General features: G+C 42.6%; 1 protein-coding gene across 2 annotated transcripts in view; it reads right to left on the bottom strand.

Annotated features, from left to right (window-relative positions):
* Positions 1 to 22,775, bottom strand: part of LOC133654685 (sortilin-like) — a 96,359-nt gene that overhangs the window by 14,832 nt on the left and 58,752 nt on the right. Inside the window, exons 7-17 of one of the 2 annotated variants that reach the window (XR_009826899.1) lie at positions 10,544 to 10,593; positions 10,342 to 10,469; positions 8,112 to 8,256; positions 7,846 to 8,001; positions 4,884 to 4,996; positions 4,704 to 4,806; positions 4,446 to 4,614; positions 1,773 to 1,957; positions 1,515 to 1,704; positions 1,336 to 1,452; positions 1,099 to 1,173 (exon numbers count right to left, since the gene is read on the bottom strand). Coding sequence is in view for 1 of the 2 variants with exons in the window: in XM_062054760.1 (XP_061910744.1) it covers positions 1,065 to 1,173; positions 1,336 to 1,452; positions 1,515 to 1,704; positions 1,773 to 1,957; positions 4,446 to 4,614; positions 4,704 to 4,806; positions 4,884 to 4,996; positions 7,846 to 8,001; positions 8,112 to 8,256; positions 10,342 to 10,469; positions 10,544 to 10,593 (1,465 nt within the window). In the remaining variant the exon portion in view is untranslated. Of the gene's footprint in view, positions 1 to 1,064; positions 1,174 to 1,335; positions 1,453 to 1,514; positions 1,705 to 1,772; positions 1,958 to 4,445; positions 4,615 to 4,703; positions 4,807 to 4,883; positions 4,997 to 7,845; positions 8,002 to 8,111; positions 8,257 to 10,341; positions 10,470 to 10,543; positions 10,594 to 22,775 lie in introns of both variants that reach the window. The other variant, XM_062054760.1, reaches the window with a different exon arrangement.

Genomic DNA, 22,775 nt, shown 5'->3' with positions numbered 1-22,775 from the left:
GGTACTCTATGTAATGTGTGGAAATGAAGATGTAAAAGAAATGAGGTTGAACATGTCCAACTACTGTAACATCTAAGTCTTAAACCAGTCAACTACGTGTACAGTGCAAAGTGCAATGCAGTTATGTCATCTTCTGGTAAAGACCACACAGATCCATCACTGTGTTTCTATTCATTACAATTCACTCCATTGGAAATAATATTTATATATGGCATGCAAGTGCAGAGAACATACCTGTTTACATGATATATAAAATATATCATATACATCAATATAATCAATTAACATGTTATGTGGGTGTGCATTTTGTTACAATAGGAATTGTCATTTGTGTTTATGTTGCACACGGACGGCGGACGTATTTGAGTGACAGACCGGAAGCCATATTGAGTGTTGACAGCTTCTGATGTACAGTATGTGTGTGTGTAATGTGTATCATATAAATAAAAATACTCAGTGAGCAAGTGTAATGCTCAAACGTCCAGTTTGTAGTCAAGAGACAGAAGGAACTGAAACATATTTAAGCAAGATGTGTTTTAACGGCGCAATGGAGTACCGTCAGACGGCAGCCAGAGACCTGTCAGTCACAACGGATGTTATCTTGCTTCAAAGCAACTTTATGGATTACTATATTACCTCAATTTGTCACTTTTTTGAGTGGATTAACATTGGCTTGTGGATTATTGGATCGATAGGAAGACAGTTGATAAAACGCGGTCGTGACTCGTCGTGAGAAAAGTGCGTTCACTTCAAACTGACACAGCGTGCGTGACTTTGAGGAGGAAATATTGTTGTGTTACAAACTTTTGTGTGGTGTTGCTTCCTTATTTCTCATTATTCCAAGCTGATTTTAATGAGTGGCAGTGGCAGCTGAACTGAATGTGACAGCGTGTCATAATTACGTCGTCAGCTGGAACAAAAAATACAGATATCGTAAAATATCGTTAGTCCAGAATCTTGACGGTCCTCATGGACCGACCTAATTAAAAAATACCGGTATTCGGTATACATCCCTAGTTTATGTTGAATATGAAATACATGTAGTGGGTATTCTGTGCACCAACCAGAGAAATTGGATACAGGGCATTGCTGGTGCACCTTCTTCTCAGATCTGTCTCCTTTCTGACGGGCTGGAAGCCAAATTCGCATTTGTCTCCTGGAATCTTCCGGTAACTTAAATAAAAGACGGAAAACAAAAATCAGTCTCAAGCTTTCAGGGACCAGTAATCCATCAATCTATCTGAAACTAAACAAATTGTGGGCTTAAATATCTTGGCTGTGTTACTGCAAGAAGAATGAGTTTGCAAAGACCTATATCTCGAGACAAGTCCTCACCCGCTGGTCTGCAGCTCTTCGGTAGTGCCATTGAGACAGAACTCCAGAGGAAGGCCCTTCATCTCCTCCTGTTCCACGCACTCCGAGCTGTTGTGAGGTCGGTAGTATCCAAAGTCACTGTGGGACAAAGCATGGATCAAATATACTCGAAAGGTGTGTCTAAGCCCGACATACAGTACCAGTGATAGTCATCCAGTGTGCAAGGACAAGGGGACAGCTGCTTGCTGACAGCAAAGTCCCTCCCATTCCAGCAGGCAGAGTCTTTCCTCAAGCGTAAGAGGGTCTCCTTGAAGCCCAACACGCAGCCGTCGTCTGGTCTGCCGGGGTCGGCAGAGTGTGCCAACCAGGGCACGTAGTCCTCGTCGTCGCCTGGTTGCATAAACGCAATTGCTCAAACACGACGCCCCTCCTTCCCCGTCTCCTCACTTATCACTCACAATCTCGGACGAGGAGCTTCCTAAAGTCGATGGTTATTACCACCCATTTGGTGAAGTCGTTCCTGTAGCCCCACAGGCTGACGTTCATGGAGCGGGAGCCAGGCTCGCTGTCCATGCCGCTGAAGTGGAAGCGGTCGTTGGTGAAGTTGTAAGTATGCCAGCACCGGCCTTCATCCGTGGAAAACCTGTTTTGAACGGAGATGGACATTTAGTGGTCTAGGCTGCAAATAGGCCTAAAAACTGTATCACGACATAAGTCTTTTAAATCGGTCGATATCACTAATTATTGATATTTTTTATGACCTATTGAAAAATATGGACCAGGAAAAAAGTTTTAAGTGTTAGCATTTTTAAACAATTGTAACCTTAATATGATTTTATATATACCGGTACATATTAGTGCCAGTATGTAGTATTTATTACTTTTTACATTTTCATAACGTTTCACTTCTGCTACTGTATGTAAAAACCTGCACTGCAACAACGTAATTTCCCCATTGTGGGATAATTAAAAGTCTATCCTATCCTAGTATAATGCTATCAAGGCAGACAGGAAGGAAATGTCAACACAAGCATGGAAAACATTCAATGTAAACACAATTCTAAAATGACATTGAACACTTAATAACACCCTTTAAAATGAAAGTGCAAAACTAAGGAGGATGTAAGAAATGCTTCATAAAGTGTAACAAAATAGTACAAAGTGTGAAAATGTAAACAGAGAGAAACCCGAGAAGAACTATTTTTTGCAGGATTAGTGTCAGGAAGTTAGAGCTGTGTAACATTTTTTTTTGGTCTGTTATTATTATTTAAGTATGGAAAATAATTTATGTTAACCAGTAACTAGTATTAAATATTATTGGACCTAATTATCATTTTAAAGTAGCACATTTGTTATATTTTGTTATTTATTTTATTTATACTTAACCTGTTGTTTCCGTACATCCAAACAGGGAACGGACGAGAGTTGAAAAGAAAAGATGAAAGACTAAGAAAACTGCCATACTGTCTAGTGGACATTTCCTGTTTTTTTATCGACAATTTCTTGGCTCTCTGCAGCACTAATTTTTTTTTCTTCTTGTCACTCCATGCAGAGAATCTACAGCGAAACAGCAAGATGACGCAACCAAACTTCATAGTTGATACTGTTACGCGATTGGTTGTTTTGCGTGTCCCTCTCATTGCTAACTGACCACTTCCTGTTCGGTTACCAGACCGCGAGTGACTTTGTTCGTGCAACCTACCTTGCTTCAGTCGTTTCATTCATTTCGGTTTCTTTCAACCAAAGAATATATACTTATTTACGCAGAGCTGCCAGGCACGCAATTTAACCCTTTTTTACTTTCATTTTTCTCCATTCAATACTCTCTGTTTATTGTTTTCATGATAATAAACTTTGGTTCACACAACTTAATACAAATTGGCAGGATAGATGCAATAAAGAAACAAAAGGCAGGCAGTATCATCAATCATCAATCAATGTTTATTTATATAGCCCTAAATCACAAGTGTCTCAAAGGGCTGCACAAGCCACAATGACATCCTCGGTACAGAGCCCACATAAAGTCCACAGGAGTTTAGGAGTATTAGGAGGATATTACTGGAATGAGGTCACAACAGACATATCTTAATAGTTCACTGAAATTAATAGGGAAACATAATACAAGGCATTGTTGTTATTGTCATTAAATAGAAAATGTACAACATGTGTTAATACAGTGTAGGAATGATAATAGCGAAATAATGAAAAATAAGTCAATGAAAGAGTAAGTTAGTGTAGCCGTGAACGATATGCTATGGTTGCATTCGGAACATTTACGGTACAAAGCAATACATACATGAAAAAAACCAAAACATGGTTGAATAAAGTAATTTAGAGTAGGGTACCATCACGATTCACACTCCGTATCAGAAGGTGGGGGTAATGCACACCACAACTTTCTTGCCAACCGCCATTAAAAGAGAGAAGAAGAAAAATAAGGCGGATCTTGGCATCTCTACCTTTCACACACAACAGCGCCGACATGTAAAACCCACTCAACGTTCTCCTGCTTGCTACAAGATCATCTCTACCCAATTTTGTTCACTGTTGACTCTCTGCTAAAAGTCTATAATTGTATTTGTTGCAGAGCTGTGTAACATTTATTTGCCTCTTCTCTTGGCCAGTTTACACTTGAAAACGGTTAGTCGCAATGTGTGTGTGTGTCAGAGTTACAGACTTATAAATATCAATTTAGACCCCCTAAAGCAGTGTTTTTCTAAATTCTAAGTTTCAAGGTAGTCCTTAACTCTGACAGTGTAAAAATGGAACCAAATGGACCCAACATTGTCAGTTACATACCTTGAAAAGGTCAATTTAGACCGCCCTAAAAAAACCTATAAAGTCCCTGGAGTCCACTTTGAGAACCACTGTATTCAAACAGTATTCAAACAGTGGCCGTAGTGCAGGGGGAGTTGCTGGAAGTGAGGACATCAGTCTTAAGGTATAAATCGATGTTAAAAAAGGCCCCAAAAAAATTGGAACGCATCATGACTCTAAAATCTCACTCTTTTTTCTAAAACTTGGCAGCTCAAGTCAAACGTTTTATCGAACGTGTTTTATATTGATATCGACTACGTGTCTATCGTGGCCCGGCCCTCGCTGCAAATGACAGAAATGACACTTATCCTCACTTGATTTTGTTGACAGCCAGGTTGGTGTGCTCCACAGCCACGAGCAGGGCCCCTGAGTCCAGCACAGCATAGTGGTGAGGGCCCCGGAGAGACAGCCACCATGAGTAGCCGCCATCGTCAGACACGTACACGTCAGGCATGACAGTCGACTCAGCGTCCCCGACGCTGCCTGAAGAGAGAAACTCGTTTTCTTACGACACACAACAAAAAACTGAAGTGCGACTATTTGGCAGGTTTTTTGGCGTGTGCGTTTGATACCATGAGCAAGAATGAGGCCCACGGCATTGGTCTGTGAGAGAGGCAGCATGGGGACGTTCATCTTCATGGCTGTGCTGTATGTGGCGTGGATATGAAGTCTGCACTGTAAAGAGGGGAACAAAGGCACTGCACGTCTTTCAGGGCCACATTTGCATCATGTACGGTTTCCGGCTGTGTCACTTTGTTCGGCCTGTTAGTGGAGGTCTCCGTGTCACATTGGTTGTTTTGGGGTCGATGCAGTCTTTGCCATCGCGCTCCTTGGTCGAACGTGATCACCGTCTCCACAGCTCCGTCTACATAAATACACAAACTTCCAGTCAAACGTACAAAGTTGGATTATTCTGATTGACGTTTGTTGCATTGTTAAGTTTGTTATTTAGTTAGCAGGAATCTACTGCACTTATTTATAAGGGGGGCTGCATGGCGAAGGGTAAAACTACCGTATTTTTCGGACCATAGGACGCACCCGATTATAAGGCGCAGTGCCGATTAGTGAGCCCATTCGGGTCTATTTTCATACAAAAGGCGCACCAGATTATAAACCACAGTGCCGATTAGTGAGTCTATTCGGGTCTATTTTCATACAAAAGGCGCACCAGATTATAAGGCGTACTGCCGATTAGTGAGTCTATTCGGGTCTATTTTCATACAAAAGGCGCACCAGATTGTAAGGCGCACTGCAGATTAGTGAGTCTATTCGGGTCTATTTTCATACTAAAGGCGCACCAGATTATAAAGTGCACTACCGATTAGTGAGTCTATTCGAGTCTATTTTCATACAAAAGGCGCACCATATTGTAAGGCGCACTGCCGATTAGTGAGTCTTTTTGAGTATATTTTCATACAAAATGCAAACCGGATTATAAGGCGCATTAAAAGGGGTCCTATTATGAGTTTTTTCTACATTTAAAATACTTCCTTGTGGTCTACATAACATGTAATGGTGGTTCTTTGGTCAAAATGTTGCATATGTTATGTTTTACAGATCATCTTCAAGCCGCTTCCTGACCGTCTCTTCAGGGTGTGCCGTTTTGTGGGCGCTCTTATCTACGTGCCTCTACTTTGACTGCGTCTTCTCCTTGTCTTCTTTTTTGTACCGGTAGTTTTTAGTGCTTCCATAGCGGGTCTACTGACAGATATAAGTTAGAACTGTATGCTACTTTATATTAGAAATGGCAACGGCGGAGAATGAATGCCCAACAAGAGGATAGAGAAAAAAAGGGAGCTTATTGACTACAATGGCAAATTTACGGTAATGATGTAGATCCTAAATACACATCAGCAGGTACCAATAGGTAAGAAAAGTTGGTTTTGCATAATATTGCAAAACAAAACCCAAGATAATGTGTCTCCTAATAGGTGCCATTTTGGGGTCCTTATACACACACACCATAATAATACCGTATGTTGAAGCACAGTATGTCTGACTACGGTAGCCGTAATGCTCCGACAATCCATTAGCTTACCAAAGTCGTACTAAAACATTTTGACAGATTTTTTAGCGCCATGCGTGATGTTCTATATTCTCAATGAAACATCAAAGTTTTTGTTTTGCTTGCTTACCGGTACTAGTTCACATCATTTTCTTAACAGGCATCAACCAGCAGTCCACACGTATCTTTTATGTGCATACTTGCCAACCCTCCCGGTTTTACCGGGAGACTCCCGGTATTCAGCGCCTCTCCCGATAACCTCCCGGCAGAAATTTTCTCCCGACAAACTCCCGGTATTTAGCCGGAGCTGGAGGCCACGCCCCCTCCAGCTCAATGCGGACCTGAGTGGGGACAGCCTGTTCTCACGTCCGCTTTCCCACAATATAAACAGCTTGCCTGCCCAATGACGTCATAACATCTACGGCTTTTAGAGAGTAGAGTGCACAACTGCGCACACAACAAGGAGACGAAGCAGAAGAACGAGGAAGTTACAGACATGGCGAAGCCGTCGACGAGCAAGATGAAGAAATACGCTTGCAAGTTCCAAAACGAATGGAAACAAGAATTTCAGTTCATCCAGGACAGTTCGAAGGGGAAGGGGTATGTTGCCTTTACATTTTGTAGAACAGACTTCTCCATTGAACATGGTGGCCGAAATGATATACTCATTCATGAACGGAGAGCGAAGCACATGGCGGCGGCAGCACAGCACCGTTCACAGCCCAGTATTATGGGCCACCTCGCAAAATGTATTATATATATAATAAAATATATATATATATATATATATATATATATATATATATATATATATATATATATATATATATATATATATATAGCTAGAATTCACTGAAAGTCAAGTATTTTATACATACATATATATATATATATATATATATACAGTATATATATATTTATATATATATATATATATATATATATATATATATATATATATATATATATATATATATATGTATATATATGAAATACTTGAGTTGGTGAATTCTAGCTGTAAATATACTCCCCTCTTAACCACGCCCTTAACCACGCCTCCCGCCCCCAACCACGCCCCCGCCCCCGCCCCCGCCCCCACCCCCCACCTCCCGGTATCGGAGGTCTTAAGGTTGGCAAGTATGCTTATGTGTGACTGCCATCTACTGGTCACACTTATTACACCATGTAACAATTAAAATTGCCTGGAGGTCGGTAAGCACAACCAGAACAATGTCTCTATTTGTTGTTTTTGTGCCTTTTCTGAAATTGTATTTCATATTTTTAAATGGCCTGTAGTTAAAGCACCGCATGTTTTGTTGACATGTGCCTAAGAAAGTTTTATAACAGATTTGAAAATAAATGGTGTGGACTACGTTTTTTTGTTGTTGTGAAAGTTAAAAATGAATTTAAAACTACTCCTGTATGCGTGTGTAAGTATGTATAGGTGTCATATGACTTGTTAGCTCTGTCAAAACAGGTGACAAAGTCTATCAACATAACACTCAAAAATATATAAAAAACAAACTAAACAATAAATGGTGGAATTAGAACTAGGATTCTCATTGAGGAATAATTTTTCTGTGTTGCTAAAAAGTGCTCACCAACTGGCTGACCGGCTTTGTATGTTTGTTTTGTTTTATGGCTACTGTCCACGGCTGTTCCCAAACACTCCCCGTACTCTCACCGTGTAACGAAGTGTGTTGGCTTACCCTCTGTGAGTACACTGGTCATGTAAACACCCCTGAGTGAAGTAATGGCGGTGAAGTCAGTGTCGCTTCCTGTGGTGGTGAAAAGGTGTCGCTCCAGAGACTTGGAGAACACGGCTCCTCTGTCATCAGACACATATATTGTTCCAATCCCAGAGTCTGGGCGACAAATATACATACACAATATTTGGATACTGCGTAATACTACATATACTACAATCATGCTTCGTCACTTCTTCCTCATTGGTAGCACTTCTACTGGTTCTGACCTTCAGGGTCGTCCACGTGCATGAATACCATGTCTTCATTGAACGCCAGGATAGAATAGAACTGATCGTGGTTGACGGCAGGAAGCTGAGCAATGTTCCATATCATTCCTCCGTCCGCTGACACATGGATCATGCGCTCTGTGCCCTTGGTAAAACAATTATAACACCCACACATTCATGATACCGTATTTTTCGGACTATATGGCGTACTTAAAATACTTTAAATGTTCTCAAAAATTGACAGTGCGTCTAATGTACGTGGTAATTCTGGTTGTGCTTACCGACCTCGAAGCAATTTTAAGTGGTACATGGTGTAATGATAAGTGTGACCAGTAAATGGCAGTCACACATGAGAGATACGTGTGGACTGCAGGTAGACAGCCTCTGCTCAATAAATCACGCTAGCAAGTACAAGTTAGTGTCGTAGAGCGTTTAAAAATACTCTTTTAAAATGACAGAAAACACTGAAATAATTCTCGTTTGGAGCGAGTGTGCTTCTTGCTTTTTTATCTCGGAGTTCCCACCACAACAACAACACTGTGGCCCCCTTATGACGTCAGTGCTGCGCCAACACTCGTCATCAACAATCATTCTATTTAAATGTTACATTAGCAAGCCCAAATTAAATATAGAACATTACACACAGCACTCAATTAAATGTTTTAGTACGACTTTGGTAAGCTACGAAGCCGCGTATTACGGCTACCATAGTCAGACGTACTGTGCTTCAACATACGGTATTATTATGGTGTGTGTATTAGGGTCCCAAAATGGCACCTATTGGGAGACATGATATTTCAACCCGATGCGCCTTATGTATAAAAATAGACCTAAATAGACCCGCTCATCAGCAATGCGCCTTATGGTCCGAAAATTCTGTAATATGTTTATTACGAATGGACATAATCCAATTGTGTCGATTATATGGGAATTTTTGTTGATTATTTATGTCTTGAAGCAATTGAGGGAAAAATGGTGTACTTAAGCCGTTATTTTAGTCTTGGGTAGTTTTACGCTCAATACAATGCCGGTGCAGAAACAGGAGTTCAGAACATTCACACATTTTATTTTGGGTAATTTAGCACCCCCCGCGACCCCAAAAGGGACAAGTAGTAGAAAATGGATGGATGGATAGCGTTCATTTTTCCAAAAGCCAATTCTTAATTGTAATTAAAGATAAGAAAAATCCATTTAGTTATATACCGCATTTTTCAGACCATAGGGCGCATCAGATTATAAGGCGTATTTAAGTGGTTGAATTATGATTTTTTTTTCTACATTTAAAATACTTCCTTGTGGTCTACATAACATGTAACAGTGGTTATTTGGTCAAGATGTTGCATAGGTTATGTTTTACAGATCATCTTCAAGTCGCTTTCTGACCGTCTCTTCAGGATGCACCGTTTTGTGGGCGGTCTTATTTACGTGCCTCCACTTTGACTGCGTCTTCTCCACGTCGTCTTTTTTGTACCGGTAGTTTTTAACGCTTCAATAGCCAGTCTACTGACAGATATAAGTTAGAACTGTACTTTATTTTGTTTTAGAAATGACAACGGCGGAGGATGAATGCCTCACAACAAGAGGATAGAGAAAAAGAAGGAGCTTATTGACTACAATGCCGGACGCGCACAAATTTATGCAGATCCCAAATACACATAAGCAGGTACTAATAGGTAAGAAAAAAAAGTTATGCATAATATTGCGAAACAAAACGCCAGTTGATGTCTCCTAATTGGTGCCATTTTGGCACCCCTATACACACACCACTATAATACCGTATGTTGAAGCATAGTACATCTGACTATGGTAGTCGTAATGCTCCGACAATCCATCAATCGGTGCGGCTTCGTAGCTTACCAAAGTCACACTAAAACATTTTGACGGATTTTTGAGCGCCGTGTTTAGTGTTCTATATTCTCAACGAAACAATGTTTTGGTGTTGCTATAGAGTACTTGCTAGTGTCATTTATTGAACAGGTGTCATCCTGCAGTCCGCACGTATCTCTTATTATCATTATACAATGTACCAAATAAAATTGCTACGAGGTCGGTGAGCACAACCAGAATTAGTACGTACATAAGGTGCACTGTCCATTTTTGAGAAAATGATAGGATAGTAGGTGCAACTTATAGTCGGAAAATTACAGTACTGATGAAACAGTAATGCAAAAAGAGTTAATTGTCAGGTTAAATTCCTCTTTTCAACAGCGTCAGTAAAAAAGATGCTCACCTTTCCGGTCATGATGGAAGCGAAAACAAATTTTCCCCCAAGTACGAAAGAGTAAACTCTCATTGCGATTGTATGGAAGCTTCGACCGTAGTCCGTTGTTTTCCTCAACTCCAACATTCCTTTGTGATCTGGCAGCAACATTGAGAGATGACAATATTATCAATAAACTTATGTGTGTATGTTTAAAATATTATTCTCTTACTGCATGATCCGTTGTAGTTTGTTGTGAAGTAGATGCTGTTCTTGGTGCCCCTGGGCAGGAGAAAAAGAAACAGTGGCAGCGTGAACTTTAGACAAAGGGTCTCCTGGTTACAATTTTGAATGTTGCCTAAGTTGAAACGCAAATGCACAAAGACGAGATTTGTGGTTTTCTGCATGACTAAACGTTCCAATTCCAGGCTGCCGTCCAAGTGCTGCATAAGTGTTATGGATCATAATAAAAACTGTTGCTGACTCATGATGCACACCGACAGAAACCTCTACTCCAGGGCTATGCAACTAAATTGTTTTGTGGGCCACATTTCTCAAAAGCTAAGAACTCAGGGATAGTAGACATTTGAAATTCTGAAAAAATAAAAAGTCCTGTCTATTAGTACAACCCTAGTACTGAGCAGTAGGGCTGTGAATCTTTGGGCACCACACATTTCGATTCGATTCTCGATTCAAAATTGCTACTTTTTATTAAAATTGAGTGCCAGCTCTATAATTAACAACATTCCTTCATTAAATGGATAAACTGTTTTGATTAATTTCTACATTACTTAAAATAAAACTGGTTTTGTTTAATAAAATTCTACCCTAACATTTAATAAAGTCAAATACAAATAAGGCAATTCTCTTTTTTAAAGTAAATCTGTACAGCAGATATGATCATCTACATCCCATGTGTCAAAGTCAAGGTCAAGTCAACTAACTATGGTGATATGATATTTGATTCGTATTAGAACCGGCCCGCAGGCCCCACCCACCTGCTGCAGTTTTGCACGCACCAATACTCAATCAGTGTTGGCGCAAGGAATGTTCAAAATGGGGCCCTAGAGACCCTGTCAAGTCATAATAATGGGGTTCCACAGTAAATTTTTGGGGTCTCACTTTTTTGTAACCGTTTTGAAAACAAATGATAAATGTATGCATTATCCTGTTATATCTCACATTCTTTATTGTGTTTTGGAAAAAGGTTGTCATAAACATTAATTCATTAAAAAAAATAATACAAAAGAACACATTTTTATGCATATGTAAATTAATTCAGTTATAAACATTCATTCACTTTCTTCTTTCCTTCATGAATCTAAACTTTACCGCTGCCGGTATTTTTTTCTATATTTTTATTGTAATATTTTCAGAATGTGTTTGTTCTATTTTTGGCCAAAGTCAGACAAAGAAAACAATCTGAAGTTGTTTTTATTTTTTATTTTTAATGCCATGATTTTAATAGTCAGGCCCGCGTGTGCACAGATTTTCCTCCATGCGACCCCTGAGCTAAAATGAGTTTGACACCCCTGATCTACATCAACAATATAATTTGTCTGTGTCTGGACAGGACATATAAAAATAAAAAATAAAAAATAAATTCTAATCGTTTTTTTATTTTTTTGAAAGGTTAAATGGTTAAAAATAAGAATTGCGATTCATTTGAAAATCTATATATATTTTTTTACACTCCTATTGTCTGTACAACATGAGCATGTTTGTAAGGAACTGCAGTTCTGTACAGAAGTTAGCCAAAGATATGACAGCAAAAATGACTCAAAAATGTTAGTTTCTCCACATTTTTTTAAGTGAACTCCCAGGGCGGTCTGGTGTCATTCCCCATTTGGCCCTGGGAGTTCACAATTTTGAATGTTGCCTAAGTTGAAACGCAAATGCACAAAGACGAAATTTGTGGTTTTCTGCATGGCTAAACGTTCCAATTCCAGGCTGCCGTCCAAGTGCTGCGTAAGTGTTCTGGATCATAATAAAAACTGTTGCTGACTCATGATGCACACCGACAGAAACCTCTACTCCAGGGCTATGAAACTAAATTGTTTTGTGGGCCACATTTCCCGAAAGCTAAGAACTCGGGGGTAGTAGATATTTGAAATTCTGAAAAAATAAAAAGTCCTGTCTATTAGTACAACCCTTGTACTGAGCAGTAGGGCTGTGAATCTTTGGGCACCACACATTTCGATTTGATTCTCGATTCAAAATTGCTACTTTTTATTAAAATTGAGTGCCAGCTCTATAATTAACAACATTCCTTCATTAAATGGATAAACAGTTTTGATCAATTTCTACATGACTTAAAATAAAACTGGTTTTGTTTAATAAAATTCCACCCCAACATTTAATAAAGTCAAATACAAATAAGGCAATTCTCTTTTTTAAAGTAAATCTGTACAGCAGTCTGGTGTCATTACAGGGCCAAATTTGGAATGACACCAGACCGCAATGGTCAGGGCTCCCACAATGGAGTAGAAAACAACCCCAGAACGACACTGCAACCTCGCGTTAACTCGGGGATCCAGACCAAACCGTAGTCCAGCAAGTGGTCCAAATTGTGTGCAGCTGGAAAAACAACAGTTGAGGGGACAAACACAAACATGAAGATGTGACAATATATTGCGAATAGCAACCTGGACAGGACTGTCTGTCAGTGATGGCTAGATGGGTCAATTTACAGTATATGCATTTATCACAATATTGCAGACATTATTTCAGGAATTAGCACTTTTGTGTTACGGCGCACGCACAGTCTGTTTCTCCCTCTTCTGCGGGAGCACTCAACGGCTCCACTGTGAGCGCATCCAGACATACCCCCACACGCCGCAGCCGTAGGCAATCTTCAATCACCACACCTGGCAGTGATTACAGACGACAGGATAAAGAGCCTCGCCGCTGACTACTCTTCTTCGGAACGTAGCCCTGCTTGCAGTAAGCTTCACGTCTCTGATTTCCCACCAGCGTTTTTCTCCCGTGCTTGTTTCCTCGTGCCTCGTTTTTGATCTCCTTCGTCTCTCCTTTCAACCACAGTCCCGTGTCTCATCTCCTGCTGCCATATTCCTTGAACCCTGATTGCCCTCCTGATTCCCCGACACACTGCCTGGACTCTGGACGCCCTCTCCTGCACTACGACCCTGCTTAGACCTCGGACTTCTTTGCCTCTCCTCTCTGGATTTGGACGCCCTCTCCTGCACTACGACCCCGCTTGGACCTCGGACTTCTTTGCCTTCTCCTTCTGGATTTGGACGCCACCACTCAACACACATGACAACACTCCTTACGATATCTTCACATGTTAATTCCAGCACATAGTTTACATTCAAACACATAGTAGCATACACACCGTACGTATCCATCAATCACTCAATAAATACATTGAGTTTGTACTTCCGCTGTTGTGCCGTCTCCTTCCCCCGTCTCAGACTTAACAGTACGTTCTGACCAAGATGGAACCAGACGGCGCAACAAAGTTCCCGACCGACACTCTGGTCGGAACTTCCCCTCCTACAGACCTATCTGCCATCCAGTCTGTCCTTCGACAACATCAGGGCCGATTTACCACCAATGAGGACAAACTTGATGTTGTGTTTGCCAACCTGTTGTCAAGATTAGACAACCTCAGTTCCGGTCAGGTGACACCTCCCACGCCCATTTTGAGCACATCAGAGACACTAGCCACCAAAAGGACCGTTTTTCCTTCGCAAACCCAAGATAGACAGTCCTAAAAATTTTGAGGGTGATTTTGAATTTTGTCGTGGCTTCCTGGTTAAATGTGAGTTTATTTTTCAACACCAACCTTCTCGCTATGCTAACGATGAGGCCAAGATAGCCTTTATGTTTTCCCTATTTTCGGGACCTGCTCTAAAGTGGGCCACTTCCGCCCTTAGCAAGACCTTGGGGTTCAACACTAACTATGCAGCTTTCCGTAAAGAATTTTTGGTGGTTTTTGATCATCCTTCTGATGGTAGAGACGCTGCCTCCAGGCTTCATTCCCTCAGACAGGGTCCCCGATCAGTGGCCAACTACACCCTGGAGGTCTTAATGAGACAATCAAAGATGGATTGATGCGAGACATGCCGTCTTCTTGTCACAAACTTATTGAACTAGCCCTTCTGTTTGATCAGCGACTTTCGGAACGAGAAGCGGAAAGGGAGAGCGATTTCTGCAGCACGACTATGGCAAGATCTCCTCGTTCTACCAGCCGAACTATCACGAGACAGACAGGCACAGTTAATTTGAGTCCTATCCCTTCCCCAGAACCCATGCAGATAGGCAGATCTCAACTCACCTTCGAGGAACGAGAGCGGAGGTTCCAACGACATCTATGTTTATACTGTGGTATGGCGGACCATCATATTCGCAACTGCCCCTTTTGGCCAAAAGAATCGGCCTCACCAGTCAAGGGGATACTGGTAAACCATACTACAATCCCCACAACTTTTTCCAGGAGAGACCCCAGTATTCTGTTCCCTGCAACCTTGACTTGGGAGGTTAGGACACTATCGGTGGAGGCCTATGTGGACTTCGGGGCCGACGAGAGTTTCCTCGATTTAAGGTATGCCAAAGAGACTCGTATTCCGTTAATTTCCCTAGAGACTTTTGTATCTGCCCAGGCCTTAGATGGTCACTCATAGGGCCAATCAAACATCGCACCAAAACCTTATCCCTTACCCTTTCTAGTAGTCATTAAGAAACCATCAGTTTCTGGGTTCTAGACACCCCGTTAGCCCCCCTCGTCCTCGGCCGATCTTGGCTGAGTCTACATGACCCCCATATTTCCTGGTCTACTGGCAAGATACTGGCCTGGAGCAACCACTGTCATGCTAACTGTCTCCGTTCAGCAGTGGTACACTCTGAAATACCCAGATCGGTTTCTTCCCCGGTTAACCTCTCCCATGTCCCGGAGATATATCATGACCTGGCCGCAGTCTTCAGTAAGGACCAAGCCTTGTCCCTTCCACCCCACAGACCATACGACTGCGCTATTGACCTCATTCCCAACGCAGTCCTTCCATCCAGCCGGCTATATAACCTTTCCCTTCCTGAAAAGAAGGCTATGAGGGACTACATCTCCAAGTCCCTGGCCTCTGAAATAATCAGACCATCCAAGTCTCCTGTGGCCTCTGGGTTTTTTTTGTCAGCAAGAAGGATGGATCACTCCGGCCATGTATCGATTACCGTCAATTTAACAGTATCACTGTAAAAAATAAATATGCATTACCCCTGCTAAATTCTTCTTTTGAACCCCTCACTCCGGCCACCATCTTTTCCAAACTGGATCTATGCAACGCCTACCATCTGGTACGAATCAGGGAGGGAGATGAGTGGAAGACTGCCTTCAATATTCACCTGGGCCATTTTGAGTATAGGGTTATGCCTTTTGGTCTGACAAATGCTCCCGCAGTTTTTCAAGCCCTCGTTAACGACATCCTCAGAGACATGATAGACCGGTTCGTAGTCGTTTACCTGGATGACATTCTTATCTTCTCCAAGAACCCTCATGAACACCAACAACACGTCCGGCTCGTCCTACCACGCCTACTGGAGAACCGCCTCTTCGTTAAAGCCGAGAAATGTGAGTTCCACTCCTCTTCTGTTGATTTCCTGGGCTTTGTTATTGAAAAAGGACATATCAAGGCTGATCCCAAAAAGGTGAAGGCAGTGGTGGACTGGCCTCAACCCTCAACTCGAACTGAGTTGCGACTAGGGATGATACTCGAAACCGGTTTTCCCGGTTGTTCGATAAGAAAAGAACAGAGTCCTCGGACTCGAATCCCTTTTTGAGAACCGGTACCCGTTATCGAGACCACTATAGTAAAGAAAAAGAGTTGGTTCTTTATTCGAATCACCTGGAACGAATCCCGTCCCGACAAGAAATGCCCTGTGTGACATCACAAGAAATGACGTCACGTAGCTCAGTCATTTGTCACGGTGGGGTGCAGCGTGCTGCGGTACGTTCCCGAGACGCAAAACGGACGGCTCCGGACGAAAGCGTGCAGGTAGGAGATGATTTATTTCTCATAAATCATACACATTACAACAGACAGGAACGAAACAAAAGGAAAGTGTGCCGTTCGCACGAGAAGCTACAGCAAAAACTTACTTAGCACAGGAATACTAGAAGCTAAGGTAACTTAGCACAGGAATCATGAGCTCGAAAACCAGAATGCCAACGTAACTGTTGCAAATGCAAACAATGAAGCCACGACGAGTGACCGGAAAAGGCAGGCTTAAATAGAGTCTCTGATGAGCAACAGGTGCGCGTACAAGGCAGGTGAAAATCATAAGTAACCATGGTGACTAAAACAAACCCCCGAAGTGCACAAAACAACTAAGGAAGTCCAAAACTAACAGAACATAACTAAACAAAATATGATCCGACCACATCATAATACATCACAGTTTCATATCATTTCACTTTACAGGAGTAGGAAGAAGTAAAGCTTATTTAATCCTACCCCTTTCCCACTTCATACAAATATATACATCATCTACTGACCTTTTTATAATAAAATATCTGTGAATTAGTATATACAACAGTTTTGTAATATGTAATTAATTAATTCAGTCATTATTAATATACTGAGATGAATAATATCTTATTTTCAATAAGGTTGAAAGTATTTCTCATAATTATTCTTCTTTGTACTTTGTAAGCACTATTCATTTGAACCTCTTAAAGTGGATCATATCAGTACAATGTTTAACTTCTTTACTTAATCCATTCCATCATTTAATTCCACATCATTTTAGCTGTTTGCAATTTTACCAAATCATCGAACTTTAATATTTTTGACTCAATAAATAAAGTGTTTGTATGTTCTCTACATCCAACATTATGTATCAGTCTAATTACATTTTTTTGTAACACGGTTAACGAATGTAGCGCACATTTGTAATTATTTCCCCATATTTCTGCACAATAACTCAGATATGGTAATACTATAGTAGCGAACAGTACAGAATGTGAAGTGATTTGTTAAACCAAATATTGTGTTTTTTTCCATAAACAACAACCTATCTGGACTCGATAAGAGAATCGATAAGGAATCGGTTCGATAAGAGGATTCGATAATAGGCTCAAACTCAATAATTTCTTATCAAACATCATCCCTAGTTGCGACGCTTCCTTGGATTTGCCGGCTTCTACAGACGATTCATCAAGGACTTTAGCAAGTTGGCCGCACCTCTTCATGCACTTATCTCTACCAACGTACCCTTTCAGTGGAACCGAGAAGCAGGAATGGCGTTCTGGTGCCTCAAAAGGAGTTTCGTCTCCGCACCCATCCTCGTGTATCCAGACCCGGACAGTCCATTCATCGTTGAGGTGGACGCATCCGATTCCGGTATAGGTGCAGTCCTCTCCCAACGCTCCAAGCCGGACAACAAGGTCCATCCATGTGCTTTCTTCTCGCGACGCTTATCCCCTGCGGAACGCAATTATGATGCTGGGAATCGGGAATTGCTCGCTGTACACGAGGCATTGAAGGAGTGGAGACATTGGCTAGAGGGAGCAAAGGATCAATTCCAAGTCCTCACGGACCATCGCAATTTGCTGCATGTCCGGTCGACCAAAAGACTGAACGACAGACAGGCCCGATGGTCCCACTTTTTTTAGTCACTTCAATTATATTCTTTCTTTCAGGCCGGGCTCCCGTAATACCAAGGCTGACGCCCTCTCCCGTCAGTTCTAGGAGGAAACCACTGACGACACCCCGGAGGAAACTATCCTTCCTTCCTCCAGAATTATTGGCATGGTCACATGGGAAGTGGAGGGCCTGGTCAAGGAAGCCCTGAGAGTAAGTCCGGGACCCAAGGGAGAACCTCCCAACAGACTCTTCGTTCCTCGCGAGCTACGACCTCGAGTTCTGGACTGGGGACATTCCAGTGTTTTCACCTGCCATCCGGGATTTCAGCGTACCCTATCCTTCATCCGCCGGCGGTTCTGGTGGCCATCCATGGCCACTGATACCCGTGAGTTCATTGCTGCATGTAGCACTTGTGCCCGTAAGAAGTCTTCCCACAGACCGCCGGCAGGACTGTTGTATCCTCTTCCCGTTCCCAGTCGCCCTTGGTCACACATATCTCTGGACTTCATCACTGGTTTTCCACCTTCCCAAGGTAACACCACTATACTTACCATAATTGACCGTTTTACAAAGCCGCACACTTCATTCCGCTACCCAAACTTCCATCTTCTTCCGAGACTGCTGATCTTCTCACAACCCACATAGTCAGACAACATGGCATTCCTGTGGACATCGTCTCGGACCGTGGCCCCCAGTTCACATTCCGGGTGTGGAAGAACTTCTGCAAGGGAATTGGGGCCACGGTCAGTATTACCGCTGGTTACCACCCTCAAAGCAACGGTCAAGCAGAAAGAGCCAACCAAAGTGTCGAAACCATGCTACGTTGCATATCTGCCAGACAACCATCCTCGTGGAGCAAGTTTCTGCCATGGGTCGAGTTTGCTTATAATTCCTTGAAGAGTTCGGCTACTGGGTTGTCACCTTTTGAGTGCTCTTTAGGTTACCAGCCACCAATGTCTCCTCAACAGGAGATAGAAGCTGCAGTTCCCTCTTCCCGTAAACACATCAAAAGATGCCATCAAATTTGGAAAGCCGCCCGGGCCTCTCTACTCAAGTCTTCTGAAAGGATGTGCCGCAGTGCTAATCAGCGACGCATTCCGGCTCCCTCGTACTCTCCGGGTCAACAAGTTCTACTATGGGCCAAAGATCTTCATCTTGAGATACCTTCCCGTAAACTCGCACCCCGGTTTGTAGGGCCATACACCATAGAGGCCATAATTAACCCAGTAGCAGTAAAACTTTCTCTACCTCCCTCAGTCAAGCGACACCCCGTCGTCCACGTTTCACAAATTAAGCCGATTGCTAGCTCCCCACTCTCTTCTCCCGATCCCCCCCCTCCCAGGATTTTGGACAACGGGGACCCCGTTTGGACCGTTAAAGAGATTCTCGGGGTCCGTCGGCAAGGTAGGGGGTTAGTTTATTTAGTTGACTGGGAGGGTTATGGGCCTGAAGACAGGTCTTGGGTTCCTGGGTACCTTGCTGACCCATCTCTGCTAGAGGACTTCTATCGGGCCAATCCAGGAGCTCTTCGGCGCTCGTCGGGGGTCTCGCATAAAGGGGGGGGGGGGCACTGTTACGGTGCACGCACAGTCTGTTTCTCCCTCTTCTGCGGGAGCACTCAACGGCTTTACTGTGAGCGCATCCAGACACACCCCCACACGCGTTGCGCAGACCGCGCCCACACGCCGCCACAGCCGGAGGGAATCGCACGGTTCACCGTGCGTGACTGCTCGCCGTCTGTTCGCTGTTGCGAAAAAGCTAAGTATCGCTCTATCTGTGTGCTTTTAATTGTTCTACAGCTTTCTTTATCACTTCTCAAACATATTCAGTGGTACTATTTAACTTGCAAATCACCCGATCTCTGTCCCACCACCCTTTCCCCAGCTAGCTAGCTGCTAAGCTAGCGCGGAGAAAGGCAGCGCCGGTAAGAAGCTACTCCCACAGACCGCGACCACTTCCCTGAGGACAGCAGGAACTTCACTTGGTGACAGAAAACACTGTGAGTAATGGCTTCCTGCGCGTCTTGCACCATACTCACGGAGAGGTTGGCTCTGCTAGAGGGCTGTGTCCGCCAGTTAGAGCAGAGTAATGTCGTAACTTTAGATGTTGCGGACACATCTGCTAGCGTTAGCTGTAGCGAGCTAACTAGCCCAGCTTGTAGCAGTCCTAAGCGGCCTACAAGCTACGGTGTACCGGTTGAGACGCATAATAGATTTAGCTCTTTAGCTAGTCCTACACCCCAGTCTACCGGGCACCACACCTTAGTCATAGGGGACTCCATCACCCGAAACATAAAGCTTAGCAAACCAGCTACAATAAAGTGTATCCCCGGGGCCAGAGCACCTGACATTGAAGCTAATCTTAGGGAGCTAACTCGCAACAGGCCTAGTAAACACGTACGACAGGCTAATCGCACCACTAATTATGCGAATATAGTTGTACACGTTGGCTCCAATGACACTAGAATGAGACAGTCAGAGATTACAAAGAGAAACATAGCCAGGACTTGTGATCTCGCCAGAAAGATGTCCAGGCATCGAGTAATTGTCTCTGGCCCCCTGCCTGCGAGAGGCAATGATGAGAGATATAGCAGATTAGTCTCGCTTAACAAGTGGTTGGCTAGCTACTGTAGGGACCAGGGACTAACGTTTATTGATAACTGGCCCTCTTTCTGGGGCAAACCAGGCTTGCTGATGAGAGACGGCCTTCACCCTAACCAGGAAGGCGCCATCATCCTGTCTAGAAACATAGACTACTTTTTAAGTCTCACTTGACTGACTACACTAGAGCAAGCCTGGTCACAGGCAATTACAATGTCTGTTAGTCCGGGTGAGGAGTCAGTTAAGCTAGAACTAGCCAGCGCCAGGCTGGATAATCCATGTACGCATAGCAATTCTCTTAGAATAATACACAATTCACATAATGTTTTTTCTGTTGTGTCTGTGTCAGAGGTGGACATGCATTCTACTGAGGTGGCAAATTATGATATGTCCAGTCTATTGCAGCACCAAGCAAACAATCGGAAAATTCCTGTCATATCAATTCCTAGATATGGTCGAAACTATTTAAAGTGCACTACGCATAATAAACGCAACATTGTTAATATTGCCACTACGGATAATCTTAACAAAAACTCGTCAAAACAGCCCAATACCTATAATATGGGCTTTTTAAATATAAGATCATTGTCTCCCAAGGCGTTATTGGTTAATGAGGTCATTAGAGACAACAATCTTAACGTCATTGGTCTTAGCGAAACCTGGCTCAAACCGGATGAATTTTTTGCGCTCAATGAAGCATCTCCTCCTAACTATACGAATGCGCATGTTGCCCGCCCTCTTAAAAGGGGAGGGGGTGTCGCACTAATATACAATGAAAATTTCAACCTTACCCCTAACCTAAATAATAAATATAAATCGTTTGAGGTGCTTACTATGAGGTCTGTCACACCGCTACCTCTCGACCTAGCTGTTATTTACCGCCCCCCTGGGCCCTATTCAGACTTTATCAGTGAATTCTCAGAGTTCGTTGCTGATCTAGTGACGCACGCCGACAATATAATCATAATGGGGGACTTTAATATCCATATGAATACCCCATCGGACCCTCAGTGCGTGGCGCTCCAAACCATAATTGATAGCTGTGGTCTTACACAAATAATACATGAACCCACGCATCGCAACGGTAATACAATAGATCTAGTGCTTGTCAGGGGTGTCACCACCTCCAAAGTTATGATACTTCCATATACTAAAGTAATGTCCGATCATTACCTTATAAAATTTGAAGTTTTGACTCTTTGTCAACAAGCTAATAATAATAATAACTGCTATAGCGGCCGCAACATTAATGCTGCCACAACGATGACTCTTGCTGACCTACTGCCTTCGGTAATGGCACCATTCCCAAATTATGTCGGCTCTATTGATAACCTCACTAACAACTTTGACGATGCCTTGCGCAAAATTATTGATAGTATAGCACCGCTAAAGCAAAAAAGGGCCCCTAAAAGGCGCACCCCATGGTTTACAGAAGAAATTAGAGCTCATAAATTATCATGTAGAAAACTGGAACGCAAATGGCGCGCAACTAAACTTGAGGTTTTCCATCAAGCATGGAGTGATAGTTTAATAACTTATAAACGCATGCTTACCTTAGCTAAAGCTAAATACTACTCAAATCTCATCCGCCTCAACAAAAACGATCCTAAATTTCTGTTTAGTACAGTAGCATCGCTAACCCAACAAGGGACTCCTCCCAGTAGCTCCACCCACTCGGCAGATGATTTTATGAATTTCTTTAATAAGAAAATTGAACTCATTAGAAAGGAGATTAAAGACAACGCATCCCAGCTACAACTGGGTTCTATTAACACAAATACGACTGTATATACGACGGACATTGCCCTCCAAAATAGTCTCTCTATTTTTGATGAAATAACATTAGAGGAATTATTACAGCGTGTAAGTGGGATAAAACAAACAACATGTTTACTTGACCCACTTCCTGGGAAACTTATCAAGGAACTGTTTGTATTATTAGGTCCATCAGTGTTAAATATTATAAACTTATCACTTTCCTCCGGCACTGTTCCCTTAGCATTCAAAAAAGCGGTTATTCATCCTCTGCTCAAAAGACCTAACCTCGATCCTGATCTCCTGGTAAACTACCGACCGGTCTCCCACCTTCCGTTTATTTCTAAAATTCTCGAAAAAATTGTTGCACAGCAGCTAAATGAACACTTAGTGACTAACAATCTCTGTGAACCTTTTCAATCCGGTTTCAGGGCAAATCACTCTACGGAGACAGCCCTCGCAAAAATGACTAATGATCTATTGCTAACGATGGATTCTGATGCGTCAT

The sequence above is a fragment of the Entelurus aequoreus genome, linkage group LG01 (assembly GCF_033978785.1).
Source record: "Entelurus aequoreus isolate RoL-2023_Sb linkage group LG01, RoL_Eaeq_v1.1, whole genome shotgun sequence".
Classification (NCBI taxonomy): domain Eukaryota; kingdom Metazoa; phylum Chordata; class Actinopteri; order Syngnathiformes; family Syngnathidae; genus Entelurus; species Entelurus aequoreus.
Note: the sequence above shows the minus strand (reverse complement) of the source record. Positions and strands in the feature narration are given on the sequence as shown.